The 25,353-nt window shown below is 41.1% G+C and overlaps 2 protein-coding genes and 1 long non-coding RNA gene across 5 annotated transcripts in view; 1 reads left to right on the top strand and 2 right to left on the bottom strand.

Moving 5' to 3' along the window:
* The window catches only part of LOC125038528, a 15,360-nt gene extending 10,327 nt beyond the window's left edge, over nucleotides 1–5,033 (top strand). The window contains exons 3-4 of the mRNA XM_047632030.1: nucleotides 1,516–1,697; nucleotides 1,992–5,033. Of these exons, the coding sequence (XP_047487986.1) occupies nucleotides 1,516–1,697; nucleotides 1,992–3,018 (1,209 nt within the window). The 3' untranslated portion in view covers nucleotides 3,019–5,033. The remainder of the gene's footprint in view (nucleotides 1–1,515; nucleotides 1,698–1,991) is intronic.
* The window catches only part of LOC125038530, a 97,667-nt gene that overhangs the window by 37,842 nt on the left and 34,472 nt on the right, over nucleotides 1–25,353 (bottom strand). The gene's annotated exons all lie outside the window — the stretch shown is intronic.
* On the bottom strand, nucleotides 7,436–24,282 carry LOC125038527 (tyrosine-protein kinase Abl-like). 3 transcript variants are annotated; one of them, XM_047632029.1, is made up of 12 exons: nucleotides 23,987–24,282; nucleotides 22,673–22,841; nucleotides 22,345–22,475; nucleotides 21,915–22,177; nucleotides 21,536–21,707; nucleotides 21,265–21,377; nucleotides 20,875–21,017; nucleotides 20,251–20,374; nucleotides 19,772–19,939; nucleotides 19,417–19,514; nucleotides 14,104–14,281; nucleotides 7,436–13,776 (listed from the first exon to the last, which is right to left on the bottom strand). In XM_047632029.1, the coding sequence occupies exons 2-12, from the start codon at nucleotides 22,686–22,688 to the stop codon at nucleotides 10,926–10,928; spliced, it is 4,257 nt and encodes a 1,418-aa protein (XP_047487985.1). In that variant the 5' UTR covers nucleotides 22,689–22,841; nucleotides 23,987–24,282; the 3' UTR covers nucleotides 7,436–10,925. The 3 variants fall into 3 exon arrangements, with proteins under 3 accessions (XP_047487985.1, XP_047487984.1, XP_047487983.1); XM_047632028.1 differs by lacking the exon at nucleotides 23,987–24,282 and having other exon boundaries at nucleotides 19,438–19,514; nucleotides 22,673–22,835; XM_047632027.1 differs by lacking the exon at nucleotides 23,987–24,282 and having other exon boundaries at nucleotides 19,772–19,936; nucleotides 22,673–22,835.

Here is a 25,353-nt window from a genome sequence, read left to right as displayed (position 1 = left end):
AAACGCTTGGTGTTGACACTTCAGCTCCCCCTACTCCTGTATCTTCACCCTCTCCCCTCCTCCCTTTCCCCTCTCCCCTCTCCCCTTTCCCCTTCACCTTCCTCCCTCTCCTTTCTCCCCATTCACCCTCTGCCCTTCACCCTCTCTCCTCTCCCCTCTCCCCTTCGCCCTCTCCCCTCTCCCCTCTCCCCTCTCCCCTTCACCCTCCTCCCTCTCCCCTTGACTCTCCCCATCCTCCCTCTCCCCTCTCCCAATTCACCCTCCCCCTCTTCCCTCTCCCTTTTACCCTCTTCCCTCTCCCCTTCACCCTCCTCCCTCTCTTTTCTCCCCATTCACCCTCTGCCCTTCACCCTCTCTCCTCTCCCCTCTCCCCATTCACCCTCTCCCCTCTCCCCTTCACCCTCCTCCCTTTCCCCTTCACTCTCTCCATCCTCCCTCTCCCCTCTCCCTTCTCCCTATTCACCCTCCCCCTCTTCCCTCTCCCTTTCACCCTCTCCCCTCTCCTCTTCTGCCTCCCCTCTCTCCCCTTCACCCTCCCCTCTCTCCCCTTCACCCTCCCCCTCTTCCCTCTCCCTTTCACCCTCTCCCCTTCACCCTCCCCTACCCTATCCCACGTCCCCCTCCCCCTCCTCTTTCATTTTTTATTTTTTTTAATGGGCTGTTTACTTTAAACTTAATATCTTTATGGAGACTTTCTTTAAATGGTCAGTTCTAGTTTTAAAATATTTTTGTTTTACCATCGCTATCGACATTTTTAAGAGATTTTTATGTACTATATTTTAATGCCAGTTCAGGTTTAAAGAAATATTGATCTGGCATATTTGAATGTCGTTTTTTTTTTTTTTTTTTTAAGGTCAGTTCAAGTTTTAAAAGATTTCTCTATAATATCCCTCGTTATTTTTTCTACTTCCTCTGAATTCCTTCGTCCAAGTAAGTTTTTCTCTCGCCTCCTTCCTTAATTTCACCTGGGCGTTCTTGAGGGTAATGTTGACACGTACGACCTGCCAACAAGACCTGAAAATCAAACCCAGACGTTCTTGAAAGCTGTAATTTATTTCTGTATGTCAACAAAACCTCAAACGTAAACCCAGAAATTTCTAAAGGCAGTAATGACTCTCTTTATATATGCCAGCAACACCTCAAATTAATGTGGGACGTTCTCGAAGGCAATAATCATATGATGATATGCCCGAGTGATTTTCTCTCTCTCTCTCTCTCTCTCTCTCTCTCTCTCTCTCTCTCTCTCTCTCTCTCTCTCTCTCTCTCTCTCTCTCTCTCTCTCTCTCTCTCTCTCTCTTTCTCTCTTTCTCTCTTTCTCTCTTTCTCTCTTTCTCTCTTTCTCTCTTTCTCTCTTTCTCTCTTTCTCTCTTTCTCTCTTTCTCTCTTTCTCTCTCTCTCTCTCTCTCCCTCTCTCCCTCTCTCCCTCTCTCCCTCGTCCCTCCCTCGATCTCTCTCTCTCCCTCCCTCCCTCTCTCTCCTGAACCGCATCATTAACGGGGGTTCTCTCTCTTGCAGGGCCAGCGGGTGACGACCAACGGCACCCTGGACGCTTTCCTTGTGGCCGGTGCTCCTCGCTTGCTCACCCAGAGGCGCCACGTCGTCCTTCGGAAGAACCTCACCCTCCAGCATGACGACATCGAGTACTGGGGCGTCTACCTGCTCGAGGGATCCAGTTTCTCTCTCTCCTCGTGCGCAAGGTGAGTGGAGAGTTTTTTTAATGGTTGTATTTTATCGGGATTAAGTTTTGAGGGTGATAAGCATTTTTTAAAATTATTTTCCCAATTGTTTCTTCTTTCTTTCACGTTCGCTTTCTCGTTCGATCTATTGTTCTAGTTTCAGTTTAGTCTTTACGTTGGGTTTAAAGTTTTTTTTTAAACCTAAGCGGGTTTCTTTTGGGTTATGTTTTAGATGTTATATGCTGTAACCCACGGGATTTTATATTATATTTATTGTGTTGAATTCCATAAAATAACCATTCGTGTTCTCGCCAGATGGCCCGGCGGCACCCTGCTGGTGGTCGAGGGAGAGGAGAACCTGCGCAAGTGCTTCTACAAGGAGCAGAAGCTGCAGAACGAGCTCAACGGCGGGACGACAATGCTGAAGCCCGTTTACCACGGAGACACCGATGCCGAGCCCGACGACGGCCGGAGGGACGAGGACAATGACGAGGACGAGGACGTCGGCGGCGAGATCTTTAACGACGACGACCACGAGCACGACCTTCGTCTTCTGGAGGCTGACGACGGCGAGGAGAGAGAGATCGAAGGCAACGGCGACGGAGTGGATCTCACGGCCTCCCTGAGCCACCCCAAGAACCTGAAGGCCCTCAAGAACGAGATGGGCAAGGCGGGCCCCTCGAAGCGCAAGTCTAGGAAGGGCAAGAAGCACAGGAAGGACAAGAAGAACGAGACGCGTCGAGGGCGGACCACGAGGTCGCGCCTCGTGGACCGCGTCCGCCGCAGCAGCCCCGCCTTCGACGACAACCGGGAGATCACGCTGTTGGAGAAGTTGGAGATCCTGCACAGGCTGAACGACACGGTGGACATCACGTCGGGCAACTCCTCGTTCTCGAGCAGCGAAGAGTTCCTGGAGCAGTGCAAGGACACCATCCTGACGATGGACCTCTCCCCCTTCGCCGACTGCCGGGACCGCATGGACACCATGAACCTCAACAACGACGGCCAGTGGACGTTCAAAATCAACAAGACGGACTACTATTACTTCATCTTCACTTCGGACAACTCCATCGAGCTGAACCTCCTGGACTTCAACCTCGACCTGCAGCGCGCGATATATGACGTGAGCTCCCCGCTGGACACCTGCCGGAACGCCACGGAGTGCGTGTTCCCCCTGGCCTTCACCCAGGAGGAGGCCGTCGTGGTCGAGGTCCCGGCGCAGGAGCGACTCCAAGAACTCCACTCCTTCGAGGTGACCACCACCTGCCAGCCGCGAGTGCCCGTCTACATGGTGTTCATCCTGCTCGTCCCCTTCATCATCTTGCTGTTCGCTTTCCAGTGATTTTCTCTCTTTTAATGTTCTTGTTTTCGAATTTCTAAGCAGAAGCATAAATGCTCGTTTGTTCGTCCATTTCGTCCCACTGAGAGGGCAAAGTTGCAGTGGTCGAAGTGAAGCTGCGGACTATATCAGTGTCAAAGAGAAATACGAGAATCGATTGTGGCATTGCAAAGTTGCAGCACATGTTGCAAGCAAGCGGTGTTATCAAAAGGCATGCATTCAAAAACTTGGCGTATTGTGTATATATAAACAAGAATGCAGGATATAGTGGATTCCCCCCCCCCTTGAGTTAAAAAAAAAAACTAAAAGTGACTCTGGGTAGGACAAAACCAGTGTCGTTTAATTGGGAGTAACAAAGGCCTAGAAGAGAACAGGAAGGCGGCGCGGAAGGCGTGTCCGGCGGGGCTTGTAGGAGGCAACTGGCATTATCCTTCCCTCGCCTCCCGTCGCCCGAGGCCGGCCACGCACCTGCGCAAAGCTATCTGCCAAAACATGTGCTTCTCGAACCGCCTTTAAACTAGTCATTTCCTCCCAGAGGTCAGTGACGCCTGGCTCAGAGTTCACTTTGACGGCGGTAATGACGAACGATCGTGGCGCTGGTGCCACTTCGGTCGCGTGTTGTAAATATCTATCCTCCTCGAAGTGTGATATCATGATGTTCTCTTTTAGACTCGATCAAACGAGTAAATACAAAGTGATCTTGTAGTGAGCTCTGGTTCCCTGAAAATAATCTAAAAAAAATAGTTTGTGGAGTGCAACTCTGAAATAAATCCATACTCAGAAAATTTAAAGTTTAGATGTAAACTACTACTGCTACTTTTACTATCACTAATAGTATTACTTCTACTGTTACTTCATTCAATGCTGTCACGATCATTGCCATGGCATCCTAAAATCATTATTAGTATTAAAATTTGTTTTTGAATCCATGTTTGACATACATTTCCGAGAACGACAAGGGCATGTGATTGCCTTATAGTATTAGATTATGAAGTCTTTCCCGTAAACGTGTGCAAGGTGTGTTTTGGTATCTGTAGGCGTTTGCCTGGTTTTATGTCACCCTTTGAGTGTCATTTGTATTTTTTTTTGTTTTTGTTTTCTTGCTACGAGATGGTTGGGTCGTTTCCAGTATAGGAGAGCCTGTAAAGTGCCACACGCTTACAACCTTGTAAAAAATATATATTCCATACACTGTGATTGTGGACACTCTTGCTTAATAACTTAATGCAGATCTTGGGATTGTTAAAAACACGTACAGAATACTTTTCTCGATACTAGCAAGTGATGTAGACTTTTGTAATTTCAAGATAACTGAGTATTTGGTCTGCCCATTCTATCCACCGCTACTGTAGCACTCGCCAAAAACAAGTATTCCGACAAATTAGAAATTTCAAGGGATAAGCTACAGTACGTGTGAAAATGCCCTCGATGTGCCGGTCTGGTGGTAGTCTAATATTGGGGTAGTTTTGTACATCTGCTCTGTCTCACAGAGTAGTTTATGCCAACAAAATGAAGGCTGATCTCATTATTACCTCTCCCCTTTTCACCCTAACAGAAGTCCAAAATTTGTGATTCGTCGATTATCGACTTGTGCTCACTTTCCTTTCAGTAGTAAATAGTGTATCTATTTACAAAGGTGGTCGTTGACGAGGTTTTTCGATTAAGGAAAATTAATTATCTCGCTCTTCCGCTTTTCTCTAATATATTTTTCAGCAATATGTTTTTTTTTTTTAGCGTCATATTGTTTGGCGAGATCCAAGTCGTCATTTTTAATGTGACACAAAATTTGTATTGTAATTAAAACCCTCACATGCATTCCACAGATCAATTCTTTATTATTTAGCTTCTTTGCCATGTATTCTGTATGTACACACGGTCTTGTGCATCATGTGACCCCAACATTGTGCCTTGAAGCCAGTACAAATATGTATATATGTGAATGTCATTTGTATTGAATTCTGTTTCTTTGTAAATTATTTTGTACCATTGCTCACGACAAAATATAACTGTTAACAAAAGTGTGATTATCATTCCTAGCCTCTACATTTCCATGTATAAACTAAGCTAACAACAATAATAAAACGCGTAACTTCCTTTTAATTTGTATGTTACAGGTTTACTGATAATATAGCACATTCTGTACTTTGGGGCAAAATTTCTGCCGAGTAAAAGCTTGTAATATTGAGTAATTACTTAAGTAATTTACACACAAAACATACAAGGAGTTATTTTAGGAAATAAAAAAAAAAAAAAATTCCATCTTTTCCAAAGTGAATGGCTCTCAAAACTTTAATCCAAGGACTGCATGCGCGTCTTCAATACCGTTATCCTTTTATTTTCTTGTCAAAAAACATGCAAGTATTTGTGGAAGGACTTGCTTTGTAAATGGTTAACGGTTAAGATTCACAAATATCATAAATGTCTTTCATAGGATTGCATATTTGCCGTTTCTCTTACTTTCAACGATAACTTTGCTTTAATTCCAGTCTCAATTCTCTTATTACTTTTCTCCTTGCAAGCAGTATGAAATTTAATTTGTTCTATAACTAATAATGTGTGTGTGTGACATTTCACATACATGAAAATCAGACTCACGATAAATTCTTCATATATAATATATATAATACACATATGCCATGTTCGTATGCATGTGCCTGTGTTTATCACCGAATAAATATATACATGTTTCTCTTCCCATAAATCCAAACTCAGTATCAATCTGTGCATCTTCTTTAATGACAAGACAAATGGCAAGAAACAGAAACGCCTTTCTCAATAATATAATGAAAACACATTACACAAATCAATCCAAGCTGACGGGGCATGATGGCAGGCAACAAAATGAAAATAACATAATCTCCAGCTTTCTTTATTTGATTATATTTAAATATGTTTCATAAAAATGTGAGTATACCAGTGTCGGTACCAGAGACGTGAAAGCATCGAAAATAATCACAGAATATGTTGGCAAATAATAAATTACAAAAAAAAAACAAAGAATATCCTAGCTGCTTTCTCTCGTCTGTCACTGCAAGTACATCTACAAACACGCCGACGTCTACTTCACAAAACCATCCTCAACACCACCATCTTCTCCATTACTATCCATTATCTTCGTACTTACGGAAGGCCCAAAAATCTATTGAAATCTAGAACGGTTTTTTTCGAAAATTGGTCCTCCGTGAAAAAGAGACAACAGCTGATATTATATTACAGTCCACTGCATATATACACAACTAGAACTTGTTCTCTTTGCCAGCCTCCCCCCTCCGCAGATGCTGCTTTTTCATGATGTGTGTGTGTGTGTGGCTAGTGAGTCAGAGAGTGAGAGTGAGCGTGAGTGTGGACGTGCGCGCGCGTATGTGTAGCTGGTTTGTGTCAGAGTGTGCGTGTGTGTGCGTTTATGGGTGGGCGTTAGTGTGTGTGTGTGTGTCTGTGTGATAAAGAATGGCCGTGAGTGTGTGAGAGAGAGAGTATGTGTCTGATTGGGTGCCAGCGAGAGAACCTGCCACCTGAGGCAAGGTGGGTTGAGTGAGTGCGTCGGTGCTTTGGAGTGGAGCTGTAAGGATACCTGTGAGAGAGAACCAGTTAGTGAGTGAGTGAGTGAGTGAGTGAGTGAGTGAGTGAGTGAGTGAGTGAGTGAGTGAGTGAGTGAGTGAGTGAGTGAGTGAGTGAGTGAGTGAGTGAGTGAGAACCAGTGAGTGAGTGAGTGAGTGAGAACCAGTGAGTGAGTGAGTGAGTGAGTGAGTGAGTGAGTGAGTGAGTGAGAACCAGTGAGTGAGTGAGTGAGTGAGAGTATAATAACTGACTTTGAAAGAAAGAATGAGTGGCTGACTGCTTTACAATGCTGGCAGCAAGTGTATAAATATAATTAAGTAGATGTGTGAGTGAATGAGAGAGTGAGAGAGTGAGTGAGTGAGTGAGTGAGTGCGTGAGTGCGTGAGTGTGTGAGTGAATGAGTGAATGAGTGAATGAGTGAATGAGTGAATGAGTGAGTGAGTGAGTGAGTGAGTGAGTGAGTGAGTGAGTGAGTGAGTGAGTGAGTGAGTGAGTGAGTGAGTGAGTGAGTGAGTGAGTGAGTGAGTGAGTGAGTGAGTGAGTGAGTGAGAGTGAGAGTGAGAGTGAGAGTGAGAGTGAGAGTGAGAGTGAGAGTGAGAGTGAGAGTGAGAGAGTGAGAGAGAGACAGAGAGACAGAGAGACAGAGAGACAGAGAGACAGAGAGTGTGTGAGTGAGTGTGTGAGTGAGTGTGTGAGAGAGAGTTAGAGTGTGAGTGTGAGTGTGAGTGTGTGAGTGTAAGCGTGAGTGTGAGTGTAAGCGTGAGTGTGAGTGTAAGCGTGAGTGTGAGTGTGAGCATGTGCGTGCGTATGTGTGTTTATCTCATACATTTATATTCAACCCGACGATGTACCTTTCTGTTGGATATTATACAATGTTTTTTTTCTTACACAGATTTGAAAATTTATAACTAAATGTCACCAATGGGTCAAACTGGTCATCTACATTAATTGGAAATTCTGACACAATACAATGACAAGATAATATCAAAAATCACTACCAACTTCTTTTTGTTCTCTTGAAATTAAACATTTCCGCCATGCACAAAAACCTAAGGTTTCGAAGCCTGCATCACCAAGGTACAACACAATGACCAATTTCAATACAAGGAGAACAGTAAATTCTCACAGACCAGTTTACAGAACGCTACCACAACAGAAAGTGGGACTGATTATCCAACAAGTGTTTTGCCTGAGAAGCTTATAGTATCTACTGATAGGACCTAAACGAGTCTTTTCTCATAGAAATCACAATAAAAACTCCTATAGGTTTTATATCCATACAAATTGTCCACACAGTGTCCAGAGGAGCTACCTATACGTGGGCTTTCTAAAAAGGTCTAGAGAATGCAGAATTTGATCCAAGGGCATTTGTACGAAGACATTCACATTGTATACTTGCAATGACAAAGCTGCGTGGCGTGGGAAAAAGGGCGAATTTAAAGCATCCTGGGACAAGGTTTGGCCTGTTGGAATGAGGTGCTGCAACTTGTTTAAACATTCCTCATCTGATATTCACACTACATTGAATTTTAATTCTCACATAGTGGTGGGGGAGGGGGGAGAGCAGCATGTTAGAAAACACACACTGAAAACTCTTGACTTTTTCTTTAATTGTAGTTCGTCTTGAAATTCTTAAGAGCACTGCTTAGAGAGTGAGGAGGCCCACGCATGCTCCACAGGAATCCAGCTGAGGGTGATGCTCATTTTTTCCCCGAGGTCTTCGTGTAAACCATTAGATACAACAGCAAATTATGACAAGCCAACTGTTGCTGTGCACCTTTAATAAATACTGCTCAAACATCAGATTCTGTGTACCATAAAAAAGAAAAAGAATATACATAACTCTGCCCTGTTGATATACTGTAGTTGTTTATACACAAAGACTAAAACTAAATATGAATCTGAAATAAAATGACCATAATGAGAGCAGAAATATTCCAAATGAAACTTTCTGCAATGACAACTTTCTATTTCATTCATGTCTGTAAAAGCACAGAACTCATTCTACAAGAGAGAGTTGAGTTAGCCACTGGATGAGTAATCTTTAAACCTAATTCAGTGTTATTTTCAATTTCAAATTTTAGGAAACTGAAAATTTAATAAATAAATGTTATCAAATAAAGCATTCCAAACTTATCTACATATTAACCACAATGCTTAACTAATGAAATATATTCTATTTTATTAATGGAAAAAAAGATTTTGAAAAATGGGCAAAACTAGATTTTTTTTCATTTCACTTCATTCCTGGTCAAGAAAGAACTGAATGTCATTTTTTCTTTTTTCATACCCTGATGCAGGCCTAATACTCTCCCTGCAAAATAAGTCACAAAAAAAAAAAAAAAAAAAAGAGTTCCACACTACCTTAAAAATCAAGGTAGTTACAACGCAAGTCTTTACACATGAAACGACGTGTCAGCCTCTCTCTTTTCTAAACCTTTGTCGTTTGGGAAGGCATCATCGTCAACATCATCGTCGTCATCATCGTCATCAGCCTGGGAGATACACATACACATTCAACGTGTCTTAACGAGTTGCCAGCTTCATAGGAGGTGACAACTGGGGGGGGGGGAGGGGGGGATGAGACCCTGTTGCAGAGGTGCAATTCAGCCTTTTTTGTAGTGTGAAGAATTAAAAACACTTCCCCTTTCAAAAGAGGGGCGTGGGTAATCTCGTTTAGAAAAAAAAATGATAAAAAATAAAGGCTAAAATATGTTACATTGTGTGTATTATATATAATCATTAAATAATTGGGACCACAAACAGCTGATTATGGTACTCTAGCAACAGATGAGATTACACTCCATCACTCATCTATACTACATATATTTCATAGATTGTTTATACATATTGTCAATTAACCAGATACGTAAGAACACTTAAGTCATCCTTTTTACATAATCGTACAATGTCGTGACATCTTTACAAAATTAAGTTTTCTAAGTGTTGTGCACACAAGAGTGAGCCTGCGAGACATACTAATATCACAAAAGATAAAGCAGAGGATTGCTATTTATAAACATGGCTTTCATCTGTCACATAGGTTTGTTGGCAAGACCTGAAACTCCTCTCTTACTGGAAAAAAGTCACTGAAATATATATTAAGTCCTTCTAATCAAACCATATAATTCATACTCATGCATCAACTGCGCATGATCCTGCATGGTGGAAAATGAAAGGAGAGTAAAGGAAAGGAAGAACAAAGTTAATTCTGTCATATTACTGACAAATACATTCTTAAAAGACATCAACAAAAGGAAGCGTACGATGAAAAATTATTGAGACAAACCACAAGCCCCAGGAACATTACGTAGAGGCCCTAAGCACCCATACTGAACTCTATTAACTCTTGGGCCGTGATATTCATCTCTCGGAATACAATGGGTGCAGACAATTGCACGTAGCTGACCTCCGAATATGCAATAAAATCACAAGACTAGCTTTCACATCAAATCGCAACAAATTTGACAGTAGTATGCACATACCAATGACAGACTTCATGAAGGTGGTAAAATTCAAAATCAAAAGAGCTACATATAATAATAATAATAATAAAGATAAAAACAAAAGTCTGCAGCTTCGAAATGAAATGGCAACCAACCTAGGCTACAAAAGCACCCACCATAATTTAACTTTTCCTGCTGCCACCTTCATTTACGTTGATAATTCTTCAGGTTTTGATTAGAATTAACACACCAAATTTATTCTGCATGCAAAAAGCTACCTATGAAACTATTTGTTTACATAATGTACAAATAATTTTTAAAGTATCCTGTTTGTCCCTCTCTATTGTGAACATACCTGGCCAGCACCATGCAGTGTAGCCAAACCACAAGTATTCGCACTAGCATTCACCTTTTTACACAGAATATATAGCGCTCTTGCATACTGGCAAACATGGAACACTTTTGTGGAATAGTTTGTGAAAAGTTCCTGTAACTTGTGAGCATTCAGTAACTCCAGGACAAAATTCATGCTCCATGAAAGGTAGACACTGGGCAGCAAAATTTTTCCGAGTCACTAATTTTACAGTGTCTTTCTTTTCTACATCAACCAGCACGTAATTTGAAATGATTTTAAATGCAGGAGTATTGTCGTTTGCACATTCAGAATGAGAATCAACAGTGTAAAACTCCTCTAGCATCACCCCAAGGTATGCTGCTCATTTTCTATCTTTTCACTTAACTGTCTGGACTTGTGAGCAATGACATTCAATGGTTTTTTTCTATATCTTTTTACATATCACTCTACTCTAAAAAGGATTTCCCTTTTTCGGATTTCCAAAAGGATGTTAAGTTCACAGTAAAAACGTATTACTCAGAATATCTTACCCAATTACAATAGCTAAAAGCCTAACGCTGAACTGTATTGGTAACATCCCTCACTGTGCTCTCAATTTCTGCAAAGAGCTTTTCATTGTGTTCAATTGAGCGTCCCCCTGCTGAGCGCAGCTGCCTAGTCTGGAGCTCTAGACGGGTTAGAAGTTCTCGCATGTGAAATCGACTCTGAGGTGGAATGTTGTCCATGTATTCCCAACAGGCTTGGTAAAAGTCTAATACCCTTTGTGCTGACTGGATGCAAGCAGCAACAGTAGTGGTGGCTCCTTCCGTTCGCAAGGTCGCCACTGAGGCTTCCACCCCACGGCCTTGCTCCACTAGCCCAGCTTTCTCTGTACTGCTATTAGAGGACCCACTCACACTGTCACTCGGCAAAGTTCCGCCCGAAGATGTCATACTGGGAGGAGGATTACCAGAGGCATTATCTTTCGACATAGAATCTTTTGTTTCTTTAATTGCTTTACTTTCCTTATTTTCAGAATCCTTGCCCTCCTTCTTCACAGAAATAACTGGCACCGATGGAGGCCTGATGAGGGAGGGGGTGGCGTAGATCCCCGCTGGCTTGGGTGGAGGTGGCTTGACCCCAGCAGGTGGAGGAGGTAATTTGAAACTCTTCACTACAGGCTTAACGGGCACGGAGGGCTTTCCATCCACTGGCTTGGCATCCACTTCACTACTGCTGGGTGGCGGCCACACCCTCCGTTCCAGCTTGCCGACCTTGCCCTCGTCTTCAGGGGTCTTTTTCAGAACTGGGGTGTCGGCAACTGAGTCTTTCTCACTTTTAGTTAACTTTGGCAAATCTGGCCGTTTGTTCATACTTGGAGCATATTTGGGACTAGTTTGATTAGGATCAGCCTTGGCCAGTTTATCAGCATCCTGCTTCTCCCACAACTTCTTTAAACTACTTATGCTACTTGAGCTAAAACGTTTGGCATCCTCATCTTCACTCACTTTTAAAGAATCACTCTGAATACTATCTCGTTTCTCACTATGAATACTCGTCACACTTTCGCTCATTATATCACTCTTGATTCCCGAGTCACAGCTCCGTTCGTTCTTCCCGGCATTATCACCCTTTTTGTTCACTTCACTAAGCACTTGTGAACCATTTTCCTGCTGATCACTCGGAGAGGTGTCGTCTCCCGCGGCCTTGGTATCGTCCTCTTTAACAATATTGGTTTTTCTTAACTGTGCTCTGAAGTCCATCAAAGTACTGTGAGGATCACATTCCATGTTAACATTATCATCACCCTTACTAGTGTCCGTTTTCCGAAGCTGAGTTTTAAAATATATTTTTCTCTCCTCTTTCTCTGAACTGCTCTTTTCAAATGTGTTTTTCACTTTCTTCAAATTGGTCTTAAAGCCAATTTGATTACTACTGTCTCTTAAATTACTATTGTCAGATTCAATGTTCACTGCATTACCATTATCTAAATGTGGAGTATCCCCTACTTTGTTGGATTTTTGTCGTAGGCTCTCAAATAACTCCGAGACTAGTTGCACTGCGGGATTCTTCTGGCTTCCAGGTGACGTTTCTCCTCCTGTAACTCCATCTGGACTTGGCTCCTTCTTGTCATCTTTCTGTTCCTTCTTTTCATCAGCTTCCTTCAATTCAGAAACTAATTTTAACTCTAAACTTTCCTTGACTTCATGGTTGATTCCCAAGCCAAGTACAACCTTGGGTTCTTCAGCAGACAGTTCTTCCACGCTACCATCTCTGGAAGCTAATGAGGCAGCATCAACAGACGGGGGACTGCCATCGACCGCTGCAGGAGAAGATGGGGCTAGTCCACTTTCTCCCACTGGAGAGGAAGGAGTCTGCATGCCTTCTGTATCAGCTGATGACGATCCTGGACTCTTAGCTGCAGCAGAACTGGACTTCCCCTTGACTTTTGCACTAGATAGGCCTGGACGAGGAGACAGATTCTCTGTAGACTTGAAGCTTTCGCACGAATCCGAGGACTGGTCTCGGTGCCTCAGGCTGACTCCAAATCGAGATGCTGGACTTCCTTCACTAGCTTCACCATCTAGACTTGTATCTAGATTAGGCTTTGCTCGCACTGGGGGCTTATCAGCATCTGCATCCCTCATCCTACACCTCGTTACACTTAGTGTAGCCCTGTCAGCCTGCGGGGATTCAGATCCTTCAACCATCCCCTGCTGAGAGTCCTGCATTGCGGAACTTGGCAACTTCTGTGGACTGACGTTGGCAAAGTCTGCCTTTCGTCTAGCTCTGGGTGAAGGAATAGGTTTCTGAGCTAAACGTCTCCTTGACTCAGGCGAGGAGGTGCCTAACCAGCGGTCCGAACCGGGCGGTGGAGGGAACTCCAAGCCTGTCGATTGGTTCTCCTCTATGAAGTCATCCGGTGGAGGAGGCAAATCTAATGGAGGTGGTGGGAATTCTAGGTCTGCCAAACTGGGCTCCTTGTTCCGCTTATCGGACCGCAAGGGCTGCAGGCGTGGACTTAGCCGAGATATCAAGGGCGACTGTGGCTGGAAACCACTCTGGGTTGAATTGCTGCGAATCATGGATGCAGCATTCTTATCCACAGTGTCCTTCTGATCTTCTTGATCACCATGCTCATCTTGATCTTCCGCCTGGTGTTCAGAAGACTGATCATCTGATGGAGGAACACCTTGAGACAGACCACTCTGACGGAGAGATTCAAGATAGGCACCAATCCTTGCACCCTTGGGAAGTGTGCCATAGCGATTGATGGCCCTCTTGACATTATGGACTTCCAAGGCTGCAACGGTGATGTGTCTGCTGCCAATAGTGCCACTCTGGCTCTCAGATTTCTCCATCCTCCCTCGCCGTATTCTGTCTCCACCTGCCTTAGGGTCACGCAACCCACCTGACTTTTGTCTGGAAACAGAAGATAGATTTAAATTTCTGTACATGTTAAAAAAAAAAAAAAAAAATTAAAGAAGCTTTTAAGGGAAGGTATCAGAATATCAGCTCCTGACTTATTTCAATACATAGTGTAATATTAATTATACACATGATGAGTTACATGACCAGTATAAACATATATGGATATCAACGGACATTTATGAACCAAATAAAACAAAGTATGAAAAATAATCATAGCTCACACAAATAATTGGAAACCTTGCATCCAAATGACAAAACAGGTTTCCCAGCTCCCACCCCTATCCCCAGCCATGCCATGCTACGCAGCAACCAACCCACCTAAAGGACTGCAAATGCGGAGGATCGGATCTAAAGGTGGAGTGCGTGGACGTGAGGCCCTGAGTTGTGGGTAAGGACTGTGCCCCGGAGTCTTCAGTGTCGGGCGTTCGCTCTCTCAAGTCGCTCTCACTCTCGGCATCGTTGCTACTCGCCAGATCAGCCAGGTCCTTCTGGATTCCTGGGGGTGGGAAGGACCCTCATGTCAAGCTAAATATCATAGCTGGAGGAACTGGAGTTGTGCAAGGCTTGGTTTAAGGATGGATCCCTTTAATTATAGATTTTGAAAATAGATATGGTAATCATTGGGCTAAGTGTTTATGGTTTAGACTCTACTTCTGTTTGTATTTGTGTGAGGATGCAAATGTAGTTGTGGTTGTAGGTGTGGGTGTAGATGAAGATGAAGGTGTAGGTGTAGGTGTAGGTGTAGGTGTAGGTGTAGGTGTAGATGTAGGTGTGGGTGTACGTGTACGTGTACGTGTACGTGTAGGTGTAGGTGTAGGTGTAGGTGTAGGTGTAGGTGTAGGTGAAGGTGAAGGTGAAGGTGAAGGTGAAGGTGAAGGTGAAGGTGAAGGTGAAGGTGAAAGTGAAGGTGTGGGTGTGGGTGTGGGTGTGGGTGTGGGTATGGATGTGGGTGTGAGTATGGGTATGGATGTGGGTGTGGGTATGGATGTGGGTGTGGGTATGGATGTGGGTGTGGGTGTGGGTATGGATGTGGGTGTGGGTATGGATGTGGGTGTGGGTATGGATGTGGGTGTGGGTATGGATGTGGGTGTGGGTATGGATGTGGATGTGGGTGTGGATGTGGATGTGGATGTGGGTGTGGGTGTGGATGTGGGTGTGGGAGTGAGTGTTGGCACGGGTGTGCGTATAGATTTAGATGTTGCATGTTTATTAATTTTGCTTATGACTGTGCTACCAAATAAATACACCTGTCCCATATTTAAATGCATGTTCTTAATTATTCTGGAATGACATATTTTGCTCACACTTTCACCAAATATAACCTGCCAAAATGCAGACAATATAACTTGTTCACACTTTATTTTCCATATACTTATCTTTATAGGCTTACTCTTATTCTTAGATTACTCACCATCATTCATACAAAATAACAGAAAACTATGTGCATTATTCTGCACTAGTTGATCATACAGAATCAGAGAAGATTAAAAACAATAAAGGGGATTGCTTTCTTTAAGCAAAAATAGAAAACCCTATTAATTCACTCACAAATGAATTTCACAGCACTACACCAAGACATGCTGGGCACGTGTCTTGATGTAATCTGTTAAGGAAATGAAGATAAAAATAGTTTTTTAAGGGATCGTTTCTCCTGAGTGAATGTTGCCAAGGCCATATAATCAAACAACAGAAGCTTAGAGCAGGCTCAATCCCACAAGAATTGATAGGACGTCACCGCTGCATGAGCGACAGTGTTGACTTGATAGGATATCATTCAGTGTGAGTGGGTTAAGTAGGGAATCTTTTAGGAGAATTTATTGGAATAAATCTAAAAGAAATTAAATTTCATGATTATCAATGTACAGACACTGCAATTCTGTCTTCTTGGAAATGAAGATAAAAATAGTTTTTTAAGGGATCGTTTCTCCTGAGTGAATGTTGCCAAGGCCATATAATCAAACAACAGAAGCTTAGAGCAGGCTCAATCCCACAAGAATTGATAGGACGTCACCGCTGCATGAGCGACAGTGTTGACTTGATAGGATATCATTCAGTGTGAGTGGGTTAAGTAGGGAATCTTTTAGGAGAATTTATTGGAATAAATCTAAAAGAAATTAAATTTCATGATTATCAATGTACAGACACTGCAATTCTGTCTTCTTTCCATGTCTACATTTTACATCAGAATGTATCTCTGCTATCTTTTCTTATCCCCTTGGTGACGGGTGTAGAAAACTAAAAAAAAACTCTACGCTCTGGCGAACCACGGCAATGCGCCGACTTTGAGTGTGTGAGTTCAGTACATCAAGCTGAATCACTGCCTCGGATCGCTTTGGCGCGCCGCTGTGCCGTACAGCCGCATGCCACATTTCGTGTGGTTTTATGCCTATAGGTGTGACCCATCAGGAAGGGGGTTAAAATAACTTTTAGAATAACAGAAAGACAGAGGTTTTAAAATCTGATACTTACTATTAATCACAAACATGTTCAATAACTTGGTTTCATGATCATACAACATATAGACAGACGTTATACGTTCCTTGCATTGGTACTTTATTCCACATTCATATCTGTCAGACATAAGTTGTTCCAGGATTCTTTTCCGCTCTGACCCTTACATCATAAAAGGCAGCTATTTGGTTACGTTCAAACTTGCAGAGAACCAAGTGACCTAATTATACATTTATCAATGATCTCCAACAATCTATATCATTAAGTGAAACAATATAAAGTATCAATTCAGTATGTATTTCTTCTGATTGAGTGTTACACTGGCATAGTAAGTGACCTGAATAAGTCAGAAAAAAAAAATGTGTATATATATATATATATATATATATATATATATATATATATATATATATATAAAATATACATAGGCAAAGCAAATTTAATCTAAAATGCTTACTCAAATTATGAAAAATGTAAAATAATTCCTCATTCACCCACACAGCTAAAGTGTTTGCAACAATCATTATTTCAATACACACACACACACACAAAAATGATGCATACAAAGATGAATCACAGCTACAAAAGAGAGAAATAACAAATTGTGATGTCCCCAATCAGATGAAACTCTCAAAAGGAGACAAAATGCAAAACAGATGGGGTCCCACTTTGCCATTACCTCCTGATGAGGACTTTGGCCTGACTTGTAACATCACAATTTGCTTCTCCTTCAATTTTTACAGCTGCATTTCACTTCATCTGTGGCTTAACCTCTTATGAATATTTTCTTTTTATCTTGGTTGAAAAAAAGTTTTACTGTTGTTGCTCTCTTTTTACAAGCATACAAGGTTTGTGTTTCTTACAGAAAGTCATGCATGTATACAGGGACAGGTGTATTATGCCTTTTAGAATATGTTACAGCCAAGATGCAGATTATAATAACTGTAAGCAAGCTGAGAGTTTTGCAGCACTGAAGCCTTCCTGTCTTCTCACGACCAGAAGGTTTTCTACGAAGATATCTGGTCATGAGAGGCCACAAGGACTCAAGTGTCGCATTCTCAACTTGCTTACCATGATACACATAAATGGCCTTAAACTTTTATGGCAATCTATGGTATGTTTATGTTGCAGGGAATAACAAACCAGAAAATTTCTATCAAGGCAGTGGTTTTATCACTAACAGTTTATGCTAAGACTCAACATTTTGTAAACCTTTCTTGGGTACTGATTTATAAAGTGAAAAGCATTTATTGTTACTTGGAACAGAATTCAGGAACTAGTAATGATCAAAAAGACATAAGTTTTATATATTCTATAGTCATCATAAACAACTTATTTTCATTACTTATTTCATTGGCCTAGACTAATGCAAATAATTATTAAACTGAATCAGACAAATTATGCAACAATATATATAACTCTCAAGGTTATCCCCATGAAGAGGAAAGAAGATAACCTCAATTTTCTCTTTAACAAAATAAAAACATTTACAAGGTACTCCAAAGTCAAGCCATAACAGAGAGAGAGTTAAGTAGGCAAAAGTCAGGAAAAAAAAGCACAGCAGAAGAACACAAAGATAAGATATAAAAAAAAAAAAATGATCAAAACACCAAAAGCACAACGAACTTGCCTGTGTTGTAAGGAAGTGCATAGTGGGTTGTAAAGTGGTATGGCAAATCAAACAGGTCATCTACTGTACTGGACATATTAAGTGGCGTGTACTCCGAGACCCATAACTCCGGGAAGGGAGGAAAGGTTTCTGGGATAGAGCCAAACTGTAAAGTCCTTGATTACATTTGGAAAACAAGTCACACCATGTTAAAGAGTCCTCACTGTGCTAACTAAAGGAACTCAAGAGGACCTTTTTCCTTCTCGCTTTTTTATATTTAATAATATACTACTACTAATAATATCTTAAATCATCCTCATCATCATCGTCATCATAATAATAATAATAATAATAATAATAATAATAATAATAATAATAATAATAATAATAATAATAATAATAATAATAATAATAATAATAATAACAATAATAACAATAATAATAATTATAATAATAATTATAATAAATAAAATATTTGCATTTATAATACAAACAAAATGTATATAAATATGAATTAGAATAAGAATCTAAATAAATATAAATTTAAATATAAATATAAATATAAATTTAAATATAAATATAATATATACACACACACACATATACCCATATACATATATGTGTATATATGCAAACACACTCACACTCGCACTTGCTCTTGGGCTCGCTCGCTCACTCACTCCGTCACTCCGTCACTCCGTCACTCCGTCACTCACTCACTCACTCACTCACTCACTCACTCACTCACTCACTCACTCACTCACTCACTCATTTCATTTCTCATTCTCACAAAAAAAAACAAAATAAAAACAGACAGACAGACACACACAGTGTGCACACACACACACACAGTGTGCACACACGCACACACACACACACACACACACACACACACACACACACACACACACACACACACACACACACACACACACACACACACACAGACACAGACACAGACACAGACACAGACACAGACACAGACACAGACACAGACACAGACACAGACACAGACACAGACACAGACACACACAAAATCCTGTGAAAAAGATATCACAATTCTAGGTCGCAAAAAGAAAAAAGAAAAATTCAAGGGATTCTTCTAAAAAAAAAAAATAATAATAATAATAATAAAAAAAATGAACAACAGACTTGAGATGGCTAACCTTACAAGACAGAAGTGGCTCCAACAGTCATGCTAACTTTACCGAATGTAGGTCTGAGAAATTCTGGGAGTAATGCCACAACACGACCTACTCACAATAGCGCTCAGCTTCATATGAAGAATGAAAAAAAAATGTACTTCTTTTCATTCAGTAACAGCCTACTGCTGACTTCTATGGAAGGCAAAACTATGTATATAGAGCACAAGGATATAAACTTCAGCTAATATCAAATCCATTGCAAAAATAAAAGTTAATGAAAAAATTAGACAAAAAAAAAAAAAAGTATTTATAAAGGTATATATATATATATATATATTTGAAAAAATTTCCTCATCAGGCAAGTCAAAGTCGGCAAGGGAAACAAGCAGAAAGGCAGAGGAGAGACAGGGACGAAAGACGTGGTACCTTCAAAGATTTTGTCTATACCATTGAATTCATTGAGCTCATCTCCCGCCATCCCGGCTGGCATGTCTTGGTCGGTGCAGGTACTGTCACGGAATGAACTGAAAGAGGAAACACAAGGTAAATACTCTTGGACCTTTATTCTTAATCTAACATATACTGTTAAAAGTAACTAGTTTCTCTATCTGAATTCTTCCAAAGTTCTAGAACAATCAATTATATATGACAAATTATATACAACTTGTACAAAATGTTTTTTTCAATTCTTTAAAATAGGTATTACACATCCATACCTGAAACAGAAAACAAAGGAGACACTAATGAGATATCTCTAAGACAGGAAACGTGCAAAACTTACCTTGTTCTCTTTGGCGGCGCTGGTGCCTGTTTGCCCTTCTTGTTGGTGGTGCGGCGGAGCTGAACTACAGTGGAACGGGCAGAGAGGATGCCGGGGCTCGGTCGTACATCCCTTGGCAGATTGGGACTACTACCTTCATCCATCATCCCATGCTTGTTTTTAGTTCTTCTAGGAATAAAATACAAGTTTTAACCATCCTTCCTTCCATACTTCTATCAAGCCATCCATCCATCTATCTATCTATGTTGAAACATATCCCCTTCAAATCTAATCAAGGTGTAAACAAAACCTCTCTCACATCATCAAAGTCCATTCAACTCTACACATATGACTTACATATGAATGGACAAATAGAATAAGTATACCAAAGAACATTTAAACTTCAGGATATATCACCAGCACATCTCCAATTAAATAGCCCCAAATAGCACTCTCGGTCAACTTCGCTTCCATCTGCACACATGAACAATCTCACTTACTGCTTGGTGGAGGATGTTCTTGGACTAGTAGGGAGTTGTTCCTCATTCCACTGTTGGTGTGTGCCTGTGGAAGAACCTCTAACCACCTTCCGTCCTCCACCAGCTGCTAATTGCTGTTCCACCTCTGTTGATACAATTATAAAATTAGTGAGTGATCCTTCCTTTTGTGTGAGTCTGTGTGTGGACTTCCATCACCCGTACACAGTGTGGTAAATCTATAATGTCCCTTGTTTCTTTTAACCCCTTCCCGACAGGTCACACCGTGAGGCATCAAAACAAACCACTCGATCTGTGGTGTGTGGCTGTACACCGCGGCTGCGTGCCAAAGCGATACAAGCTGGTGATTCGGCTTGATGTACTGAACTCCTGCGCTCTCACAGCACGTTGCCATTGATCTCCAGAGCGTAGAGTTTTTTTTTTTTAGTTTTCTTTAACCGTCATCAAGGGAATAAACATCAGAAACTTGTGGAGAAAAGTAAAAGCACAACTTGGTCTGTTCCACTATTTGTTACAGTTATCACCTATTTTCCAATAAAAAAGTATCTCCAAAAAATTCATCACAAGTGAGGAGGACATAAAAGATATCCATTTGCACTATCTGTCAGCCTGCGCATGCTCACATACCCTCAGTAATAGAAGTCTCTTGGAACATGGTCTCGAGCGCATGGTGGATATGGGAGAATGTGGGCCGGTCCGAAGGGATCCACAGCCAACACTGCTTCATCAGTTCATAGACTCTTACTGGACATCCCTGAGGACAGTCCATTCTGGAAAATTTGAAGTTTGGGTAAAAAGGAGGTATGTATGATATTCTTTGTATCATAAAACATAAAAGACATCAGCAAAATGTAGCATAAGGTGCAAAATTTAAATTAGTAAACATACTCAGCAAAGCTTATATCATGGAACATGTATCATACCCTGTGAAACATAAATCAGGAATAACCAACTACAGGGATAACACTTCTCTTAGCCTTCTACATATAAAGAATATGTGTAATAAACATCCCTTACCTATATCCTGACTCTAAAAGGTGATACACATTGGTCAGGTCTACCCCAGGATACGGTGATACTCCATATGTTGCAATCTCCCAGAGTAATATGCCAAATGCCCAAACATCAGACTGGAAATAAAATGTTCCTCTTTGTTAACTACTTGCAGATCATATAATACACTATGTATCATACTAATGCTATACATACAGTATACTATGCAGAAAAACCTTGATATAATCTGTATCACAATAAAAAACTAAACCTACAAACTGTATAACATTTATACCTTTGTAGAAAATTTATTATAGGCTAGACCCTCTGGTGCAGTCCACTTGATTGGGAATTTGGCTCCAGCATGAGCAGTGTACGTGTCATCTCTCATGAGACGCGCCAGCCCAAAATCGGCCACTTTGACTAAGTGGTTTTCCCCGACTAAACAGTTGCGAGCTGCTAAGTCCCTGTGTAATTTACAAAATATGCTTTAAATATTTCTATTGTATAACAGTTACAATGACAAACATCTCTGACATTTGACTGTATTTTTTAATCATTATACTGTAATTCAAAGTATCTGTCATCTTAAAAAATCTTAGTTACAATCATCTCTGTCATTTGAGTTCATATATCTTTACGTTGACCCAGCAAATAAAAAAAAAAGTCTCTACCTGTGTATGAAGCTCCTGTCTTCCAGATACTCCATAGCTGCAGCTACCTGAGTTGCCATGTACAGCAAAGTTACCTCGTTGACCTCATCATGACTACAAGTGCGCAGGTAGTCCAGGAGGTTACCTCGGGACATGAACTCTGTCACAATGTAAAAAGGGGGTTCCCGAGTACACACCCCCAAGAGCTGAACAAGATTGGGGTGTTTCATTTCCTTCATTATTGAGGCTTCTTCTAAGAAGTCCTTCAGGGCCATTGTATCTTCCTGCAATTCAAGAACCATATCAATTAAACCAGCAACACCTTTTACTAACTGATGTTATTATGACATACATAATGTATTTCAAATCTTCAAATATAGCATTAGAAACACTTGATAACGTAATTTTTTTTTTTTTTCCCTTCATGTACTTGGAATGGCTATACTATTACCTTGAGAGTTTTCACAGCGACACAGATGTTGTATCTCTTCCAAACAGCTTCGTAAACATCTCCATACTGGCCTCCCCCAAGTTTATGTTTCATCGCTATATCGGTCCTCTCAATTTCCCACTCATCTGGCTCTGTAAAATCGCCGAGGGAATTAGTTTCCTGTGGGATCGACACTGGCTTACCTATATCCACGTATAATATCCATTTTATGAACACACAATGTGAGAGAGAGAGAGCAAGAGAGAGAGAGAGAGATCTTTCAACAAATATTTCAAAATAAAGCACAATTCCAAAAAAAAAGAAACAAAGAGAGAAAATAAATATATACCTTCAAAGGCAAACATGGATACTGTACCTGGAGTAAGACCAAACACAGTGGGTTTATTTCTCTTTGGGGCAGGATATAACAGCTGGGTGATAAGACCATCGGCATGTTGTGAGTGGTGATGTACCAACTCTGCCAAGGTGTTGAACCGAAATTCTGAAGACACATACAGCTGCAGAGGAGGAGAAAAGTTAATTTCTGGTTGTTTCTCAAGTATATTGGTCAGTTTATTGGCCCTCGACAATTTAAAAGGACATCAAATATTTAGTGTAACTATTTAATGCATTTATGTATTTTTGCAAATGATTAACAAGAGTTAAGTAATTAAAAAATAAATACCACAAAGACTGTCAATGTGTACATTCTTTTATAAATGAAAAAAAGCCAGTCTCAAATCATTTTCTAAATCAAGCACAAAGCAACATTCACTTTTGTAAGGACTCCAATGTCTTATTCTTAAAGTGCCTGGTTATTGATGAAAATTACTGCATATAATTATGTGGGGGAACCAAGAAATTAAGAACTTTAAAATGAGGGTGATTTATGGTCTGGTGAAAGTTTCAATAAAGAGGAGTTATAAAGAAAATTATCACATGATAACTGTCTACATCTTGGTAATATAACTAAATTCATAATGAGCTTTAATCTGAAAACATTTACAAAACCCACATCACCATAAATGTATATCACAAAAAATAGGACTTACTTTATTTAGTCTTCTGTTCATTCTAATGAAAATCTTAATCAAGTCTAGTTCTATATCTGACACCTTTTCTCACCACTTGGGACAAACTTAATGACAGATTTGAATACATAGCAAAATTCGGATTTATCACAAATATACTTTCTAACATACAAGAGAAGATGAAACATAGTTCCTTGTCCCTCAAGCTAGTGCTAGCTGGTCTACAAGACTACAGTACATGGCAGTTTTACTTTTGCTTGGTTAATCTATTCTTTAACCATCCTAGCTATCTGGTCAGGGGGTGGCCAAACTATTATGCTGCAAATGTGGCATCACTAAATAACAAAATCTAGGATGTAATGCACACTTGGAGTTTATACTTGAGTTCAGTTTCATATTTACCACCCTGGCCAACTGCACAGGTATGGGAAAATCTGATTATTCTGCCAGGTGACTGTATCATCATATCAAAACATCAAATTACACATATAGGATTTAGATCAGGATATATCTAAATCTACCCAATGAGATGAAGTAGTCACACCATGACCTCCTATCACATGACACTCAACCTACGACTCTTCGGGAGCCAACCAGCCCGCCCTCCACCCCCCCTCGCCACCCCCACACACCTTGGAGTTCTCGTCCTCATTGATTCTGTAGTGGTAGACGCGTCCGTCGTAGCGGAGCGAGATGGACCTCTGCCCCGGCGAGCTCTCCGACTCCCGCACCAGGAACGACCCGTTGATCCCCGACGACAGCAGGTACTCGGCCGTGTTCCTGGAGATGGGGCCGTGGTACCAAGAGTGCTTCTCCAGGGAGTTGACGGGGGTGATGTAGTTGGAAGGGACCCAGCCCACCTCCCCCGAGCCCGCCTGCGCCTCGCACCACTCGCCCGACTTGTTGTAGCTCAGCACCCGCACCTGCTCACCTGCGGACGGACGGGGGATTAGCAAGGCCGACTTCTTCGTCTATGAGGATTAGCATAGGTTGTGATTTCTTAATAAAGATGGATTATTATATGTTGTTGTGATTTCTTAATGAATGAGGATTAGTATGTCGTTTCTTGTTAATGAATGCGTTAATTAGGAATTCATTCATAGTAAAATATGAGACAATATCCTATCATGGAAAGTCACACGACTTCACATTCGGATCGGTTCATTTCAAGGGGGAGGAGAGATGCATCAAAAATACAACCCCATCGAAACGTAAAGCACCTCATACCTTAAAAAAATAAAGAAAGAAAACTAACGGTGTGAATATACTAAAACTGCAAAGGAGGGAGAGTCAACCGTACACCTACAAAAGGGGCAGAAAAACTTTCCTCCGAAACTGAAACTATTTAGAAATAATGAAACAGCCTTTCGGTACCTCCACCCCCCCACCTCCCACCCCTGCAAAAAAAAAAAAAGAATTCTCGAAAAGTACATAAAGTTTCCCAAACAGTAAACCAATTACATTTCACCTGATTAAGCAAACGTGGAACAGCCCGCACCAACGTTTTATAACATACTCCACAACACTCAAACTTATTTGAATACGCTTTAGGCCAGATGAAAAAAAAAAAAAAATACGAAGCAGCAAACTATATGAATTAATACATCCTAACTCATTTCATTCCATACGTAAACACTTTCAAAAGCCTCGAGTCCACGGAGAGGGAGAGCATTTTCGCGTCCATATAAAACCCGTTACTACTACCATTACGCAAATATAATTTCCTTCCAACTTTTTCTCGTACCTACTATAGCAAACAGCCGAACGATGTAACCCGAAGCGCATTTCACAAATATATACGAACATCAAAAGCCCTTCTTGAGCGATGGAAATATCCCAAGCACGTAAGGCAGAACTCCAGACTGAACTTTCCGGCTTCCGAGGAACAGTTTGCGTCAACACACGGCGGAAAGAGGGAGTCGGAATGAACATAAATCAAATTGATTAGTAGATAGGTACATAGACTGGTTAGACAGACAGACGAACACAGATAGATAGA

This window comes from Penaeus chinensis, chromosome 25 (genome assembly GCF_019202785.1).
Source record: "Penaeus chinensis breed Huanghai No. 1 chromosome 25, ASM1920278v2, whole genome shotgun sequence".
NCBI classification, from domain to species: Eukaryota; Metazoa; Arthropoda; class Malacostraca; order Decapoda; family Penaeidae; genus Penaeus; species Penaeus chinensis.
The sequence above is the reverse complement of the archived record's forward strand: the minus strand, read 5'-3'. Positions and strand labels throughout refer to the sequence as shown.